Source organism: Raphanus sativus, chromosome 6 (assembly GCF_000801105.2).
Source record: "Raphanus sativus cultivar WK10039 chromosome 6, ASM80110v3, whole genome shotgun sequence".
NCBI lineage: Eukaryota > Viridiplantae > Streptophyta > Magnoliopsida > Brassicales > Brassicaceae > Raphanus > Raphanus sativus.
The window spans coordinates 39,905,843-39,923,057 of NC_079516.1; the positions used below are offsets into that span (position 1 = coordinate 39,905,843).

The 17,215-nt window shown below is 36.4% G+C and overlaps 3 protein-coding genes across 3 annotated transcripts; 2 read left to right on the forward strand and 1 right to left on the reverse strand.

Annotated features, from left to right (window-relative positions):
• The first annotated feature begins 3,450 nt into the window (after window positions 1–3,450).
• LOC108808489 (pentatricopeptide repeat-containing protein At3g49730) lies at window positions 3,451–9,752 on the forward strand. Its single transcript, XM_056987357.1, has 14 exons — window positions 3,451–5,406; window positions 6,814–7,213; window positions 7,338–7,402; window positions 7,504–7,566; window positions 7,646–7,735; window positions 7,822–7,934; window positions 8,015–8,086; window positions 8,190–8,334; window positions 8,423–8,478; window positions 8,557–8,607; window positions 8,699–8,753; window positions 8,833–8,889; window positions 8,985–9,104; window positions 9,189–9,752. Exons 1-14 carry the CDS (start codon window positions 3,466–3,468, stop codon window positions 9,636–9,638), a joined length of 3,678 nt encoding a protein of 1,225 aa, XP_056843337.1. The 5' UTR covers window positions 3,451–3,465; the 3' UTR covers window positions 9,639–9,752.
• Window positions 9,753–10,325: 573 nt separating this feature from the next.
• LOC108812513 (probable pectin methylesterase CGR2) lies at window positions 10,326–12,260 on the forward strand. Its single transcript, XM_018584791.2, has 7 exons — window positions 10,326–10,488; window positions 10,764–10,917; window positions 10,995–11,034; window positions 11,114–11,152; window positions 11,262–11,636; window positions 11,724–11,779; window positions 11,913–12,260. Exons 2-7 carry the CDS (start codon window positions 10,795–10,797, stop codon window positions 12,063–12,065), a joined length of 786 nt encoding a protein of 261 aa, XP_018440293.1. The 5' UTR covers window positions 10,326–10,488; window positions 10,764–10,794; the 3' UTR covers window positions 12,066–12,260.
• Window positions 12,227–14,491, reverse strand: LOC108812512 (pentatricopeptide repeat-containing protein At3g49710). The gene has a single exon (XM_018584790.2). It carries the CDS (start codon window positions 14,414–14,416, stop codon window positions 12,251–12,253), a length of 2,166 nt encoding a protein of 721 aa, XP_018440292.1. The 5' UTR covers window positions 14,417–14,491; the 3' UTR covers window positions 12,227–12,250.
• Window positions 14,492–17,215: the final 2,724 nt, after the last annotated feature.

The following is a 17,215-nucleotide window of genomic DNA, read 5'->3' on the forward strand; positions in this document are numbered from 1 at the left end:
CGAAAATTTATGAAACTGGAACATAAACACCAGATAATCAAAAAATGATTATCCAACATTTAAATATGGATTATGTCTATAAAGTTGCTGATATATTAGAAAAAGAAGAGTTTTCTCACGTAGAGATTATTCAACATTCAAATATGGATCATGTGATGAAGATCCAGATTTTTTTTGTGCTAAAAGGAAGTATGTGAAAAACATAGTACATCTATCTTATTAAAGCTGAAGTACAATTTCGGTGTGTTTGGATACTTGGATAAAAGTATTAAAAAAATTTGGTGTGTTTGGAAACATGGATTGTAGTCTTTTTAAAAAAAATTAATTTTGTTTGGAAACAAAGATAGTAGTATTAAATAGAAAAAGTAATGGGCTTAAGTTATTAAGTCCATTATAAAAGAATGTTGTAAATATATATAAAAAAAATACAATACAAAGCCCAATTTGAAATAACAACTCAAGTTATGGTTTTTATATTTCATATTAAGTTTTTAAAATATAATATATATAATTATTTATATGATGATATGTATTAAATATTATTAATTATATGATTACTTATATGATGGTACATATAAAATACGATTAATTATATGATGAAATTATACGATATATAATAATGACTAAAGATGGATTTTCAGACATCCATACGGGTTTGGTTCTGATCGGTTTGCGTTTCGGGTTTTCGAGGTCAAAGATTTAAGTCCTATTAGGATGTTTCTAAATTTTTGTTTGAGTTTGATTCGGATCTTTACGAGTTTGGTTTGGGTTTGGATAACCTATTTAAATAACATATATCAGAATACCTAAGCTTAACATATCAATTGGTTTGATTTAAAATTTTGGATACGAAATCAATAATTATTTTAAGTATTTTTGGTGATTTGAGTATACTTTAACTATTTCAGATATTTGTTTTTGACTATCTATATATATTTTCAAATATTTTAAACCAATTAAAAAGTATCATTCTTGATCTTTTATATACGTTAAATATAAAATAATTAATATATAAGTATATAAATCTATTTTAGATAAATTCAGGTACACGAATACTTCGGTTCCGATCTAATTCGGTTCTCTAACTAACAAAATTTTGAATAATTCAAATATTTAATCAATTTATGTTCAGGTTTGGTACTATATTTACGGATTGGTATCAGTTCTGTTCCTCAGATTCATTTTGCCAAACCCTAATAATCATATAAAAAACAAATATCATCATATTTTTTAAAATATACATCCGCAGAGGTGCAGAGATCAAAGTCTATAATCATTTATTTTAACAACAAGCCAAATAAATATGTTGATTGAAGAGCGAATAAAACAAAACTAGAGAAATACATAGTTTACCAGAGACACTCTATGTGTCGAATATATTATAAATAAAATTTTATTAAAATAAATAAATTCAATAATTACAAACAAATAATATACTTCATAAAAGTGAAAAATAATACCCGCGCTTTCGAAGCGCGGGTCAAAATCTAGTATATAATATAACATGGTTCCAGCCGAGAGCCTTATAAGTAATTTATTTGGGACATCATTTACAAAAATAAAAACGCACTCTCTCAAATGAAACAAAGTAACTATCTACATATACATGACTTATTAAAGTCAAAAAATCAGATTGGTGAGAGATGCAACTACCTACACACATGACTTATTAAAGACAAAAAATCGGATTGGCAAGAGATCCTTACATTTATTATAGATAATATCTTATTGTTACAAAACAGAACAAAATCTACAATTAGCTTAATTTCCATGTCATCCAAAACAGTAGAGACGTTGAGTTCACTGTTGTTTGGTTTCCTTATACTATAATGGAAACCCAACAGTCTCAAGGTATCTAAAAGCAATAGCAAAATCTTGTCACAGATTTTCACACTTGTATAATTCTTGTCACAGGTTTTCAAACACAAGAAGAGCTTAGATGCTCCTACGTTATTAAGATGTGATATAGTAATAAGAGCATCTATATTCATAGTTTCTAAAGGGTTTTAAAAAGGAGAAGGACTATAAAAAGGAGAGAAACAAAGTAAAAAAGTTGCCAGATGAGAAACGCGTGGGATGAGTTTTATGCACTATTTGCGGGTCCTACCGACACGTGGCGATCCACGATTGGTGTGATTTTATTTTTTTTTTTATAAATCAGAAAAGTAAAAAAAAAATTAAGAAACTCTAATGGGTTTTAGGGATGAAGATGCTCTAAAGAACCGTAAAAATATTTCTTTTATCTTATTTTTCGGATAGTGATAGGTTCTCAACGATATAAAAAAAAACAACGACTTCTAAACATTCTTAAAATCAATAGATTACTTACATTATCTTAGCTTCCGCTACGCCAATTTTGTATTATAATATATATATTTTGATTTTTAGAATATCTCCAACTCATAATATTATTTTAGTATTAAAATTACATTATTTTAGTGTATTTTCAGCACCAAAAAGACATTTATTTCTAACCACAACACTAAACTTAACACTAAAATCAATTTTATAATATTATATTTATTTATGTTTTTATTTATCATTTATTTAGTTATGTGTTTTATTAATAAAATAAATAAATAGTATTTTAGTGGAATGAATAGTAGTTTAGTGTGGTGAATAGTATTATACAAAATTTGGTTTGAAATTATAGTATTGCACTAAAATGATGTAATTTTTAGTGTTGGATTGAAAAAAAATTCTTGTCAAAATCAAGCTAAAATAGAGTTTTAGTGTTGGGTTGGAAATGGCTTAATGTATTTCCCCATACAACATGTTTTTTTTTTGTTAAAATGTTAAGATTCCATACAACATGTTCGTTGAAGGTACATGTGATTTCATGGATACATATTTATTTGTTTAATCTAAATATCTATGTGAAAGAGTTAGAGAAATTATTGCAATAATGACATGTTGGCGATAAATTTTATATTTTCTGATGAAGCTTTTGGAAAACTCCATGGTCATATGAAAACGCTCTTACTTATAGAAGATGGTGATTGTGGTGGGGATGCATTAACCAAAGAAGTTTGCGGTTTGTTGATTATATCTTGATAGCATTGTATCTGCAGAGAAACAAAATTCGAGGTAGAATCTTTTTGTTGCCGGACAGACCGATGCAGCACCTCGAAGACGCGCCTTCTCTCTCACTTATGGATCGTATCATCGTAATGTGTTGCTTTTATTTAGACCAAAAAAAAAATGTGTGTGTTTTTTTTTTTTACCAGACCTCGAATGTGTTGCTTTTATTTAAAGCTTTCATTAGTTTCTTATGTAAAGCTTTGCTATGTTTACGTTGTTAATAAAGAGTTTTATCATGTTCTATGAAAGAGTTGGGCTTTTAACAATCTCAAGAAAGACAACGTTCTCTTACGTATCAATAGGCTACTCTTTTCAATATAGTAGCTCTCATCACACCACTTTATAAGACGAAAACGCGGTCGTTCAGAGTGAGAAACAGAGAAAATGCGTAGATTCTCAACGATACTCGGTCTTTGTCTGAGCAAACGCTGCGTTCTCTTACCATCTTCTCATGTAAACTCTCGAATCACTAAAAGTCTTCACATTTCCAGAGTTCTCAGATACGATTCCGTGGAGTCAACGCAGAGAATCAACGGGCCTGGGCCGGTTCCTAACCAACACGAGGCTAATCAGGAGAATGAACTCGCCGGCAGCGACGTGGAGAAAATCTACAGAATATTACGAAACCACCACTCCAGGGTTCCGAAGCTGGAGCTTGCTCTCAACGAATCAAACATCGATCTCCATCTCCGACCCGGGCTAATCGTCCAAGTGCTGAACCGCTGCGGCGACGCCGGGAATCTAGGCTACAGATTCTTCCTCTGGGCATCGAAGCAACCTAGCTATCGCCACAGCTACGAAGTCTGCAGATCGATGGTGAAGATTCTCAGCAAGATGCGTCAGTTCGGAGCCGTCTGGGCCTTACTCGAAGAGATGAAGAACGAGACTCCTCCCTTGATCGAGGCGGAGCTTTTCGTCGTGCTGATGCGGAGGTTTGCCTCCGCCAACATGCCGAAGAAAGCAGTCGAGGTGCTCGACGAAATGCCCAAGTACGGGGTTCAACCCGACGAGTTCGTTTTCGGGAGCTTGTTGGACGCTTTGTGTAAGAACGGTTACGTTAAGGACGCTTCGGAGCTTTTGGAGGGTATGAGGGAGAGGTTTCCTCCGGATCTGAGGTGTTTCACTTCCTTGTTGTACGGTTGGTGTAGGGAAGGGAAGTTGGTTGAAGCTAAAGTTGTTTTGGTTCAGATGAAGGAAGCGGGGGTTGAGCCTGACCTCGTTGTTTACACCAACTTGCTCAGCGGGTATGCCCACGCCGGTAAAATGGCGGATGCGTATGATCTGATGAAGGATATGAGGAGGAGAGGGTTTGAGCCGAACGCGAACTGTTACACGGTTTTGATCCAGGCGTTGTGTAAGATGGAGAAGAGGATGGATGAGGCGATGAGGGTTTTTGTGGAGATGGAGAGGTATGGATGTGAGGCTGATGTGGTGGCTTACACCGCGTTGGTTAGTGGGTTTTGTAAGTGGGGGATGGTTGATAAGGGTTATGGTGTTTTAGATGATATGAGGAGGAAAGGGGTTGTGGCGTCGCAGGTTACTTATATGCAGATAATGGTGGCTCATGAGAAGAAGGAAGAGTTTGAGGAGTGTTTGGAGTTGATTGGGAAGATGAAGGAGAGAGGTTGTCATCCTGATCTGCTTATCTACAATGTAGTGATCAGATTGGCGTGTAAGTTGGGGGAAGTGAAAGAAGCGGTTAGGTTATGGAATGAAATGGAAGCTACTAATGGATTAAGCCCTGGAGCTGATACCTTTGTTATTATGATCAACGGATTTACAAGCCAAGGTTGTCTCGTTGAAGCATGCGATCACTTCAAAGAAATGGTAAGCCGAGGAATATTCTCCGCGCCTCAGTATGGAACGTTGAAGACTTTGCTGAACTCTCTTGTTCGAGATGATAAGGTGGAAATGGCGAAAGATGTGTGGAGTTGCATATCGAACAAAAGCTCTTCTTGTGAGCTGAACGTAGCAGCTTGGACAATATGGATACATGCTTTGTTGGCGAGAGGTCACGTGAAGGAGGCGTGTTCGTATTGTCTGGATATGATGGAGGTGGACTTGATGCCGCAGCCTGATACTTATGTGAAACTTATGAAAGGATTGAATAAACTGTACAATAGGACGATCGCTGCGGATATAACAGAGAAGGTGATGAAGATGGCGAGTGAGAGAGATATGAGTTTTAAGATGTATAAGAGGAGAGGTGAGGAGGATTTGATAGAGAAAGCTAAACCTAAAGGGAGTAAAGAAGGGAAGAAGAAAGGAACAGGTGATCGTAATAAGCATAAGTGGGGAGGTGAACGAAGTAGAGCTAAAGCATTTTGACAGTATTACCTCATGTTTCAAACGCTGTTCATGTTTTATTTGCTTTGTTTTGTTACATTACTTGAGTTTTGTACTTGTTTTGGTTTCTTTGCTAAGATATAAAGATGGTCAAGGGATTGATTGCAGTGGAAGGAGGTAGGGCTTAGATTTCGACCAGAACCTTGGTTCAAGTTCAGTTATGAGTTTGGTAGATGGAAAAAAAAGTTGAACTTTACAGTTTCGCGTCTGTTCCTTCACAAATTTTGATAATAATGCACATTTTATATTAGATTAAACAAAAATTTAAAATTACTGCGTTCTCAAATTTTATAATAGTGTTTATTTCATATTGAATTAAACAAAAATTCCGAAATACTAAACAAATTCTTAAAATCATACTTATATATATTGACTGTTAAAGGTATTAAAATGTCATCATTTTAGATAAATTCAGTAAAATTAAAAATACAATATAGGTTCTCCAAATCATGTTTATACATATATTGACTGTCAAAGGTGTTAATCATCCTTTAATTTATCAAAACGACATTATTTTGGATAAATTCTATAAATTATCTGTAGTTTTGTAACTTTTAAATTTTACAAAATCTATCAAAATAAAGTTTTTTTGATGAACTAATGTAGGCATTGGCGTTCGGATATCCATTCCGGTTCGGTTTGAATCTATTCGGGTTTTCGGTGTCAAAGATTTTAGTCTCATTTGGGTATTTCTAAACTTCGGTTCAGGCTCAAAGTCTAAATAGATAAAAATTATTATCTATATCAAATGAGAATTGTGGACGATAAATCCATAGATCTTGAATACTTTAATATAAAGAATTTATTATATATTTTTAATTTCAAAGAAAATTTATTTGATTGAAATACATATCCTGAAGATATTGTTTTCATGGAAAGAAATATGAAATTGTGTATAATTGTATTCTTTTCCTTATCATGATTTTTATCCTATTAGGTTTATTTACGACAAAATTTTAACGAAACAATAAAAACACACACAAAAACTAGACGCCAAAGGAGATGTTACTATCCACTACGGTGATGTTCATATACTTGTTCTCCACTCCAAACTAAACTTTATCTACTAACTATTGTAAATCTATATATAAAAGATTTATTACTCAATAAAAATAAATAAGACACACCAATTGTCTTGTCTTCTCAATTTTATAACATGATGCAATTTCACTTAGAAAAAACGAAGTAGACAAACCAAATACCCGGCAGACGAGAAGAGAAGCACTGTTCTGTTCCGGCGACGATCAGATTTGATACTTCTGAATCAAGACAGAAACACAGTAAGGTCTGTTTTGACATCGTTAAGCGAGTGAAATATCAAAAGCTTCAAATCTCCTTTTTGCTTATTCTCTCTCTAATAACGTACCTTCTTCAATTGACACGCAGAGTGTCGTCATTTGGATCGTCCCCTCGATGCTGAAGACACTGTCTCTAGCACGGGACCATCTTAGGTCCAAACCATCTCCTTCTACCATCCGTGTCCTCTCTTCTCCCTTTTCTTCGAAGCGGCATGCCCCTAAGGCCAGCGAAGAAGAATCATCGCCTCCAAAAGAATCCGTTTTGCTGTACCCGAAAGATCCGTCGAGCACACCTAAGCTCTTCCTTGTCCAGCCTCGTCTAACTCCGCCTAAGTTTCTCCAGGCCAAGCTTAACGAAGCGCTCTGCCTCGCCAACTCGCTCGAAGAACAGAGATATGGCTACTTCGAATCTGATTTCTTCGACAAGGAGCTGCCTTCTCACGTCGTTGTCCAAAACCCTATCGCTAGGTCGTCTAAACCCCGCGTAGGTATGTCCGTTTCAGTTTCTTCCAGAAGCTTTTGGTTGTATTGTATCAAGAAATATGCCTTCCAAGTGTTTGACGATTTTCCTGTGTGAGACTGATGAGTTGAGTTGTTTTTTCAATTTGTTAGATACTTATTTCGGGCGTGGGACTGTAGACAACATCCAATGCCATCTTAATGCTGAAGATTCCAAGGCAAGCAGCTATGTATCTCATTGTTATCAGTCTCTGTTTTTCTCTTGATTACATGTAATGAAAAGTTGGATCATTATTGTTACAATCTCTTGATGGCTCAGGAAGAAGTTGATGCTGTTTTCATTAACGCTATTTTGTCAGCAATTCAACAACGTAACTTGGAGGTAATAACCCCACAACACCTGAAGTTTTTCTTCCTCATATTGTCAGCCAATTGTTGTGTCTTTGTGTTTGATTCTTCAGAGAATATGGGGAAAACCAGTACTCGACCGTGTAGGCCTTATAATTGAAATATTTAATGCTCATGCGCATACCAAGGAAGCAAAACTCCAGGTACTTGTTGTGACAGTAAAGAAGAATCCTTCTTTTTACAGACTAGGAAAGTTCGATTAACATCAGTTTTGTTCATCCATTCACAGGCTGAGTTAGCAGCTCTGATGTATAAAAAGAGCAGGCTGGTTCGAGTGCGTGGTACTGATGGACGTCAGACTTTTGGGCAGTTCGGAGAAGCTGAAGTTGTTAGTGCCCGAGGGTGAGTAATCTCAACTTGCTATCTTTGTGTACACCTTTTTGATTGTTGATGAGATTGTTTGTGATAAAATCATTATGCAGGAGAGCGGCAAGTAAGGGAACTGGTTTCGTAGGTGGTGCAGGAGAAACTGAGCTTCAGCTTCAACGCCGAAGGTGAAACCATTGTTATGTTACATCTACAGCTCCTTGTCTTATCGGCAAAACGACTTCAAGCATCATGTTTTATCCATGGTCGTAACAAATCTTGATGTTCCAGAATAGCAGATCGGAGGCTTCGCTTGTTATCCCAAATTAAAGAAGCCCAGCGAACAAGGCTATTGCAACGCGCTGCACGTAAGAGACAAAGTGGAATAGCGGGTAAAAGTTTAGCCACCATTGCTGTCGTTGGTTACACGAATGCTGTAAGTGTTTGAATTTTAAGGAATCTAAGCCACAACCTAACTGTTTTTAACCTACTTCCTGATCTCTTTATTTTCTTTTGCTTGTTAGGGAAAATCGACTTTGACAAGTGCTTTAACAAGGACTGCTCTCTACTGCAATGAGCGGTATAATACAAATGCTTTTGAAACTATTTTTAAAAACTGAACTCTTAGCTTTTGAATGTTTGGTCTGACTTTCTGCAGATTGTTTGCCACTTTAGATCCGACACTCAAGAATGCCATCCTTCCTTCTGGGTAAGTTGGTTGATATGCGTCAAGGATCTTGTTCATAACTTTACAGTAATCATTGGAACTACTAAGAATCGTATGAGTTGACTTTATTCAGAAGGAAAGTGCTTTTTAGTGACACTGTTGGATTCATATCAGATCTGCCTATTCAGGTAATACATATTAAATTCAACTTTCATTTTTAAGTACTTTTAACTTCTGTTTTCTTGGCTCGTGGCTTTTTTTTTGTAGTTGGTGGAAGCATTTCAATCGACTCTGGAAGAAGTTGTAGAAGCTGATCTACTTCTGGTAAGGAACTAAATAAATAAAATCTGGTTTCGAATTAAAGTTAAAAGTGGAGAAGCTTAGAAATATTGGTCTTGATGAACATTTGTTCCTTGCAGCATGTAGTTGATTCAACGGCTCCAAATATCGAGGAGCATCGTTCGACAGTGTTTCATGTCCTTAATCAAATTGGAGTACCAGAAGAGAAGCTTAATAATATAATTGAAGTCTGGAATAAAGTAAGATTTTTTTTTTTCATCAAACCATCTAATCTTAAGTATAAAGAAGCAACAGCCATTTCACACGGGGATCTTTTTTGTTAGATTGATTATGAAGAGGAAGAGGAAGAGGAAGACATGCATTATCTAGATGATGGCAAGGGAGAAGAAGAAGGTGAGTTGAGTGATGGTTCAATAGCTGAAGAAACTTTGGAAGCATCTTCTGAAGCAACAATTGATGAAGGCCAAATCCATAACCAAGAGGATGACTCTGATGAATGGCTACTGTCTGAAGATGAAAATGTCAGCGACTCTGAGCTATGGAAAGTTCCAGAAGATGCTAAAGTAGATGCTGCACAGAAGAATGGACCAGATGTCAGAGTTTCTGCATTGACAGGAGTTGGTCTGAAGGAGTTGATGTATCTCATTGATGAAAAATTGAATGGTGAAGATGAGAAGCGTAAGTCTGAGACAATAGTCGAAAGGAACGATTTTCAGAGCCGTAAATGGAGACCACCTTTTAAAGATGATGAAGAGTTTGCCGCTGAACAATAGTTTTGCCTTTATCAAATTGCTTTCTGTGTGTTTGCCTGGTTTTTATAATACAATGGAAACTATATAATAGAAACTTTATAATACAATAAAAATACAAATTAATAATTTTAATAATTGGCATAAAAGAAAGTACCAAAGCAAACAAAGTAAAAAAAAGTAGTCCTAAATAAGGCTAACTTCAAATATAATATGATATTTTCATCAAACAATAGATTTTTAAAAGCTTTATATAGTCATATTTCAGAATATGGATATATTATATATAATTTCACAAAAAACACTAAAATATCTTAAAATAAAGAATTTTAAAGATAAATTTTATTTTTTAAATAAAAATAAACAATACTCCTAATAGTTTATATATTTGCAGTATTACATTATTTTGGTAAAATGATTTGGAAAAAATATTTCCAATATAACAAAACCACAAAATAATATCACAAAAATCCAAATATATAGTTTTAGTGGATAAATAAAATTGTGTAATCGAATATTTTTTTTAAAAATATATATATTTTTATAAAATTAATATCAGAAGTGTATGCCGTTTATGCATTTAGAAAACGGCAAGAGGTGTGGTTAAAAAGCTTTTGTTAAATGGCCGTCACAACGACGTCGTTATCATAACAGCGCGTCGTAGCCGTACGCGCTTTGAAGAGGCGAGTATATATAAATGTAGATAGCGAGAATGCAGTGATAAACACACTTGCGAAGCTTCTTCTTCTTCTCCTTTAGTAAATTGAAGTGAGAGAGAGAGAGAGAGAGTGTTAAAGGCGCATTTTCTCGGATCTCAGATCTTAGATCCCAAACACCATTCTCCTCTTCATCCTCTAACATATTGATCCAAGAGGTAGATTCCATTTCTCCTTCTCCTTCTTCTTTTAATCCTATTCGTCTCGCGTAAATTCATTTTTGATGGATCTATCGGTAATCTGATTTTTTTCTCTATTCAAATTCGTTGTTTCTAATTTTGTGGTGGAATCTAATAGATTTGAAGGTTATGTGTTATTTCTACGTTGATGGTTGTATTGGATCTTGAATTAGCTTAGACTCTGTATTTGGTTTCTTATGCTATTCGATGTTGAAATCATTGGAGATTGTTTTTTTTTTTTTTGTGCTTTGTAGATTTTGAATAGCTTTTGAGGTTGCTATATCAATGGCGAGAAGGCAAGTAGGTTCAACACGACGTGTAGGAGATGGTGGAAGCTTCCCTTTTGGTGGAGCTTTGCACTCCAAGTCTCGCTCTTCTCCACTTTTATCTATTTGTCTTGTTCTCGTGGTATGCGCTTTTTCTTTATGCTTCATTCTTCTTCTTTAATCATATCATATTTGCTCATCATCCTTTTCAATTTACAGGGGGCTTGCCTACTCATTGGTTATGCTTACAGTGGCCCAGGTTTGTATTTGTTCATCTTTGTGTAGTCTTTTGTTTGCATTATGTGCTGATTTTTTTTCTCATTTTAACTCGAATACAGGACTCTTTAAGAGTATCAAAGAAGTCAGCAAAGTTACAGGTAACCCTTGTTCTCATTTTCAATACATTTGCTTTTCTAAATGCCCTTCCTCTGCATTGAGCCCATCTTGAATGTTTGCCACTCAGATTTATTATTATAAAATTCTCAGGTGACTATTCTTGCACATCAGAAGTCCAAAGAGCCGTTTCTGTTCTGAACAAGGCCTATGGAGATGGGATGCGCAAGGTCTTGCACGTTGGCCCTGAGACATGCTCTGTCGTTTCCACTCTCTTGAAAGAAGACGAGACTGAAGCATGGGGTGTCGAACCCTATGACATCGAGGATGCTGATTCTCACTGCAAGGGTCTTGTCAGCAAAGGCCTTGTACGTGTGGCTGATATCAAGTTCCCTCTCCCCTACAGGGCAAAATCCTTCTCTCTCGTGATCGTCTCAGATGCTCTCGATTACCTTTCTCCCAAGTACCTGAACAAGACCGTTCCTGAACTCGCAAGGGTCGCTTCAGATGGTGTAGTTCTTTTTGCAGGTAATCTAAGCGCCTCAAAACTTTAGAATAAAAAATGTTTTCAATTCCAGTTTGGTTTCTAACTCTTTAAACTTCAATTGTTTTTAGGTCTCCCTGGTCAGCAGAGAGCTAAAGTTGCTGAACTGTCTAAATTCGGTCGTCCCGTAAGTTCTCCTTCCTCGTTAGTTTATAAGTGACATGGGGATAGTTTATGTAGTTAGCCGTTAGCATCTCTCCATGATTCAAACACAATGATTCTTGAAAGTTGCATTCAAAATCTCTTTTTTCCTATAACAGGCTAAAATGCGTAGCGCTTCGTGGTGGAACCGATTCTTCGTGCAGACAAGTTTAGAAGAAAACGAAGGACCAAGCAAGAAGTTTGAACAGGCTGTTTCCAAAGGATTATACAAACCAGCCTGCCAAGTCTTCCACCTTAAGCCACTACATTAACCAGCCACCACCAAGCCACTACATTAAAGCACATTCACACGTAGAGCCACTCCCGAAACAAGAACAACTAAAAAATAGCGTAAGCGATATTCTCCTTGTATTTTGTAACAAGTCAGTTTTTATTTTTTTGTCATGTTGTATCCATCAACACAGTTTTTTTCTTATTGAATTTTAATCAATCGTTGTTACCAATAATCCCCACATGAACACTTGCCATCTTTGAAACAATGGAACCTAAGGTTATCCCTTACAATGATCTCTCTACCTGCAACCTCAGACATGAACTTGATCGCATTGTGACAATCCCCACATATCCTCAGATTCTTCTTCACAACTATCTCCTCTCCATGTCCTGTCGACATCAACCCGAAAGCCACAGCTAGCTTCTCGCTGTGATGTCCTAACCTCATCTCTTCTTCACCTTCTCCAGCCTCATCCACCTTCACCATTGCCCATCTCTTATCCATCACATACCCAAGCTCCTTCATCTTCTTCATCATCTCCTCTAGGTACTCACAGACTTGACGTATCATCGGGTGAGACCAATCTTCCGCCACAAACACATGCTCCTTCTTCTTCACTTCTATCCAACTACATCCTGGCTTCTTCCTTATCCTTCTCGACCTCATTAGTTTCCTCACAGCCGCCATCTCTTCCCATCTCCCCGCATCCGTGTACATGTTTGCTAGCATCACGTACGGCGTGTCAGAGTTTGGTTTCATCTCCATAAGCTCGTTAGCTGCTCTCTCCGCAAGGGCTATGTTTCTGTGTTTTCTACAAGCATTGAGCAACGCGGCCCAAGCGACAGGGCCTGCCTTGATCGGCATCGAGTCTATGAATCTCTCTGCCTCTTCTAGCTTCCCTGCTCTTCCCAAAAGATCAATCATGCAAGAATAATGCTCAGCTTCTGGTTCAATCTTAAACCTCTCCTTCATGGTGTTGAAGTAGTTCTGACCCTCAGCGACTTTACCAGAGTGTACACAAGCAGAAAGAACAGCTACAAAGGTTATGTTGTTAGGTGCAATACCAGAGTCCAGCATCTGTTGGTACAAAAGCAAAGCCTCTGTTACACGCCCGTGCTGTGCGTAGCCTTTGATCATACAGTTGTACGTTACAGCATTAAGCTCTGTCATACGATCGAACATTCGCCTCGCGTCTTGCAGGTTCCCGTTCTCGTAATACATGGAGATCAACGAGTTGTTCACAGAGATTCGATTCGAAGGGATGTGTGACTTGATCGCCAAGCCATGAATCTGCTTACCTTGAGAAGTAGAGCAGAGATTCGAGCAAGCGCTCGTGACGCAGACAAAACTGCAGTCGTCAGGTCTATGTCCAATACGTTGCATCTGTCTAAAACTCTTCACAGCTTCTTCAGAGAGCTCCTCGTTCATCGAATACCCTGAGATCATCGTGTTCCAGATAACCAAATCCGGCGATAGAATCTCTTGGAACACTTTCTCTGCGTCACACATACCGTTAAGACCTCCACATTTCGAGTAGAAATCGATCAAACCACTCCCCACGTGTGAGTTTTGGTGAAATCCAGCCTTGATCAGCTTACCGTGGAACTGACGTCCACCCATCAGATCGTTTAAGCTCGTGAGAGCATTCAAAACACTTGCCAGTGTATACATATCGATCTTGAACCCTCTCAAGATCATTTCTTTATACAAAGCTAAAGCCTTTGCTCCTTCCTTGTGCTGCCCGTAAGCCACAATCATCGAGTTCCATGAAACTCCGTCTCTCAACTCACCCATCCCATAGAACACCGACACCGCCTCTCTCAAAAGCCCTCCTTTACTGTAATACGACACGAACGCATTGTTCACAGAGGAGTAAGAATCAAACCCTCCCGACACAGCGAAACAATGAAGCTGCACAATCAAACCAACGCGGTCGCAACAAGCGGCTATCAGCCCTGACAACGTGAACCCATCAACCTCGAAACCCAACTCTCTCATCCTCTTGAACAAGACCATCGCGGAGACTGTCTCTCTAGCGTCGGCATACCCGGAGATGAGGGTGTTGTAAGAGACCGTGTCCGGCTGCGGAATTTCGTCGAACAGCTGTCGCGCGATGTGGATTTTCGAGTCTTTAGCGTAGGCTTTGACGATGACGTTGTAAGAGAAGACGTTGGGTTGCTCCGTGGAGTCGAAAGCGGCTCGCGCGGAGGAGAGGCGGCCGCATTTGGAGTAGAGGTTTACGAAGTGGTTTGAGAGGTAAGTGGAAGAAGCGACGAGGGATTTCACGTAGCGAGCGTGTAGGGTTTTCCCTGTGAAGAGATCTCTCTCCGCAACGCACTTCAGAAGGAGGTCTCGAAAAGACTTGAATGTCCATGCTGTCTGGTTCATCTAAATAGTTACAAAAGTGAGTCCCAGAGATTGTATGTATCTCTCTGTTCCTCGCATGGACCGGTTATGTGTTTTTTTTTGTCTGAAGAAGTCAGTTAAACTGGTCAGAGTTTAGTTTTTTTAAAATATTAGTTTGGGCTCAGTTTTTTCTTAAAGCCCATTTATTTCTCTGCTGGACTCATTTAGAGGAAAATTATAAAATAAGGCCTTCTCACTTTTAGGGCTGGGTTGGATTGCGGGTCAAACCCGCCCGCTGATCCGCCAATCTGCGGGTTTCAGTTTTTCTGGTAAAAAATTCTGACATGTACAACCTGCGAATAAATAATGCTTTATCCGCATCTGTTCCGCTAAATTTTGCTGGTAACACCAAAAGTTTTCGCCCCTCCATCTTTTCGATAGAAGGACAGATTCCAGATGCTCACTAAAGCTGAAAAAAACTAGTACTTCGACGTGACATGAGCTTGAAAAGAGTTCCCGTGAGATCTGCTGGTTGTTTTTTCATTAAAAATAATCATTTAATTTAATTATTATAAAAAATAACATAAACAATATATTTATAACTAAAAATTTATATATTATTTAAAATTTAAATTATTTTTCTTTAAATTCCTGTACTTTTTTATTTTGTTTTTTTACAAAAAGAAAATTATTTTTATTTATTTAAAAAAAAAATTTACGGATCCGCGGATATCCGCGATCTAAAATCTACCAGTCTGCATCCGTTTCACATAAAATATTTGTAACACGTACCCGTTCTGCAGCAGATCAAATGGGACAGAGCCCGCAGCTTAAGATTCATATTCCCAAGCCTCCCCACCTCGAGATTATTGTCCATACCGGTGAATTCTTTTTTTTTATAGACATTGGTCAAACAGTCAATTATATTATTTACAAGATCGTGTCTCAAAAGTTAAATGCAAACTAAAAATATTCTTCTTGAGCAATTCCGTTGAATTTTAGAGCGGGTAGGGTTATGCTTTGACTCATCTCGGGATTACAAATGCACATTTTTATGCAAACAATATATAAAAACCAACCCCGACAAATAATCATGTTGCGGCTTCCATCATTTACAGACCCGAATCAAGTATTATACAAGCCTTGTACTGAGATTAAAAAAACTTGTTTTTAAAATTTAGGGTCCTAATTTTCTTAGCAAATCGAGACCATATGGAGATGTGACCATAAGATAACAGTTGTTTTTTTGGATAAAAGATAACGGTTGCTAAAACATTAAAAGGGATAAGAATATATATAGCAGACAAACATATATATCACATAAACACATATGTTATTATAATATTTTGATATAGCTTATAGTACATTAGTTTTATTCCAATGCAATGCTAAAACTGGTGGTGTATCAAGGCTTCTTGAAAAATATATCCCATCAAGTTTTGCCGTCCATATACGTTTCTCACCGCATCTCGGGAGAAATCTTTGTCCTGTTGTGTATGCTACAAATCTATAAAAATATTCCATGTTCGCTCCTTGTCTGAACAAACATTTCCATGTTGTTACATGAAGTATGTCGTCATGGAATGCGATAACATATGGAGGAGCATTGAAGGCTAAGGTTTGTATGCCTATATCATCTTCGTTGGAAACACAACGGAAATTGAGAGGTTTACCAGGACCGAGTTCGTTATGAAGTATAACACGATTTTTTTCGCAAGCTTCATATAGCCTGAAGCACATAGTAACTAATATAAAAAGTACGAGGTGTTTCATTTTTCTTGTCTAAATGATTATGAGTGGGTTACAAAAGCACTAGTGTGTAGTATTTATTTACAAAATTGTGTGAACAAGTCTTCTTACAATATAATATTTACCTTATTAGTAAATTTCTTTTACAGCCATGTTTTGACCGTATCTTTTTAAATCTTGTATTTTTTAATTTCAAGATTTTCTTCTAAAAAAAGATCGGCAAGTTCGTAATTATCTTTCTAAATTTCGTTTCCTAGGAAATAATATTCTAAGATTCTATCTTAATCAAGTTTTAATATTTACCAAATGATTATGAGTGGATTACAAAAGCACTAATGTGTAGTATTTATTTACAAAATTGTGTGAACAAGTCTTCTTACAATATAATATTTACCTTATTAGTAAATTTCTTTACAGCTATGTTTTGACTGTATCTTTTTAAATCTTGTATTTTTTAATTTCAAGATTTTCTTCTAAAAAAAGATTGGCAAGTTCGTAATTATCTTTCTAAATCTCGTTTCCTAGGATATACTCCCTCTGTATCAATATAAGTGGTGTTTTAGGATTTTTATTTGTTTCAGAATAAGTGAAGTTCACACTAATCTAGATAAATTTAATTGTCATTTGAAATCTCTAGCCAATTACAAAATAGTGTATCTTTTTTTAATTGGTTGAACTAGTATTATTTAATGCTATTTTTATACAACCAAGACAAATCACATAAAATTTTGTGGTTTCTTAATCTTTGTGAAAAAACTTTAAAACTCACTTATAATGATACAGATGGAGTAATATTCTAAGATTCTATCTTAATCAAGTTTTAATATTTACCATTTGGGAGCCAAATAATATATTATTCTACTAAAATAGAGTCATTCTATAAATCTACCATAAAAGAGTTATTGTCGAACCATTTCATTAATAACTTGACAAATTAAGCTAAATATTATATTAAAAGAAAAGTCACAACCTTGATTCATGTGTGATTTTTCTTCAAAATGGATCTTTAACTAGAAATCACTTACCATTCATTAATTACTACAATAATATATCATTCCTAATAAATTATTCCTAAAAATCAGGATTGATTAA

What these genes read in the sequence shown, in the direction of transcription:
- LOC108808489 (XM_056987357.1), top strand. Translation starts at nt 3,466, where the DNA reads ATGCGTAGATTCTCAACGATACTCGGTCTTTGTCTGAGCAAACGCTGC. An exon ending in GAAGTTGTTAGTGCCCGAGG is followed by an intron (nt 7,935 to 8,014) that starts GTGAGTAATCTC and finishes ATCATTATGCAG; the next exon opens with GAGAGCGGCAAGTAAGGGAA. An exon ending in TAGAAGCTGATCTACTTCTG is followed by an intron (nt 8,890 to 8,984) that starts GTAAGGAACTAA and finishes TGTTCCTTGCAG; the next exon opens with CATGTAGTTGATTCAACGGC.
- LOC108812513 (XM_018584791.2), top strand. Translation starts at nt 10,795, where the DNA reads ATGGCGAGAAGGCAAGTAGGTTCAACACGACGTGTAGGAGATGGTGGA. An exon ending in CTATTTGTCTTGTTCTCGTG is followed by an intron (nt 10,918 to 10,994) that starts GTATGCGCTTTT and finishes TTCAATTTACAG; the next exon opens with GGGGCTTGCCTACTCATTGG. An exon ending in TTATGCTTACAGTGGCCCAG is followed by an intron (nt 11,035 to 11,113) that starts GTTTGTATTTGT and finishes ACTCGAATACAG; the next exon opens with GACTCTTTAAGAGTATCAAA.
- LOC108812512 (XM_018584790.2), bottom strand. Translation starts at nt 14,416, where the DNA reads ATGAACCAGACAGCATGGACATTCAAGTCTTTTCGAGACCTCCTTCTG.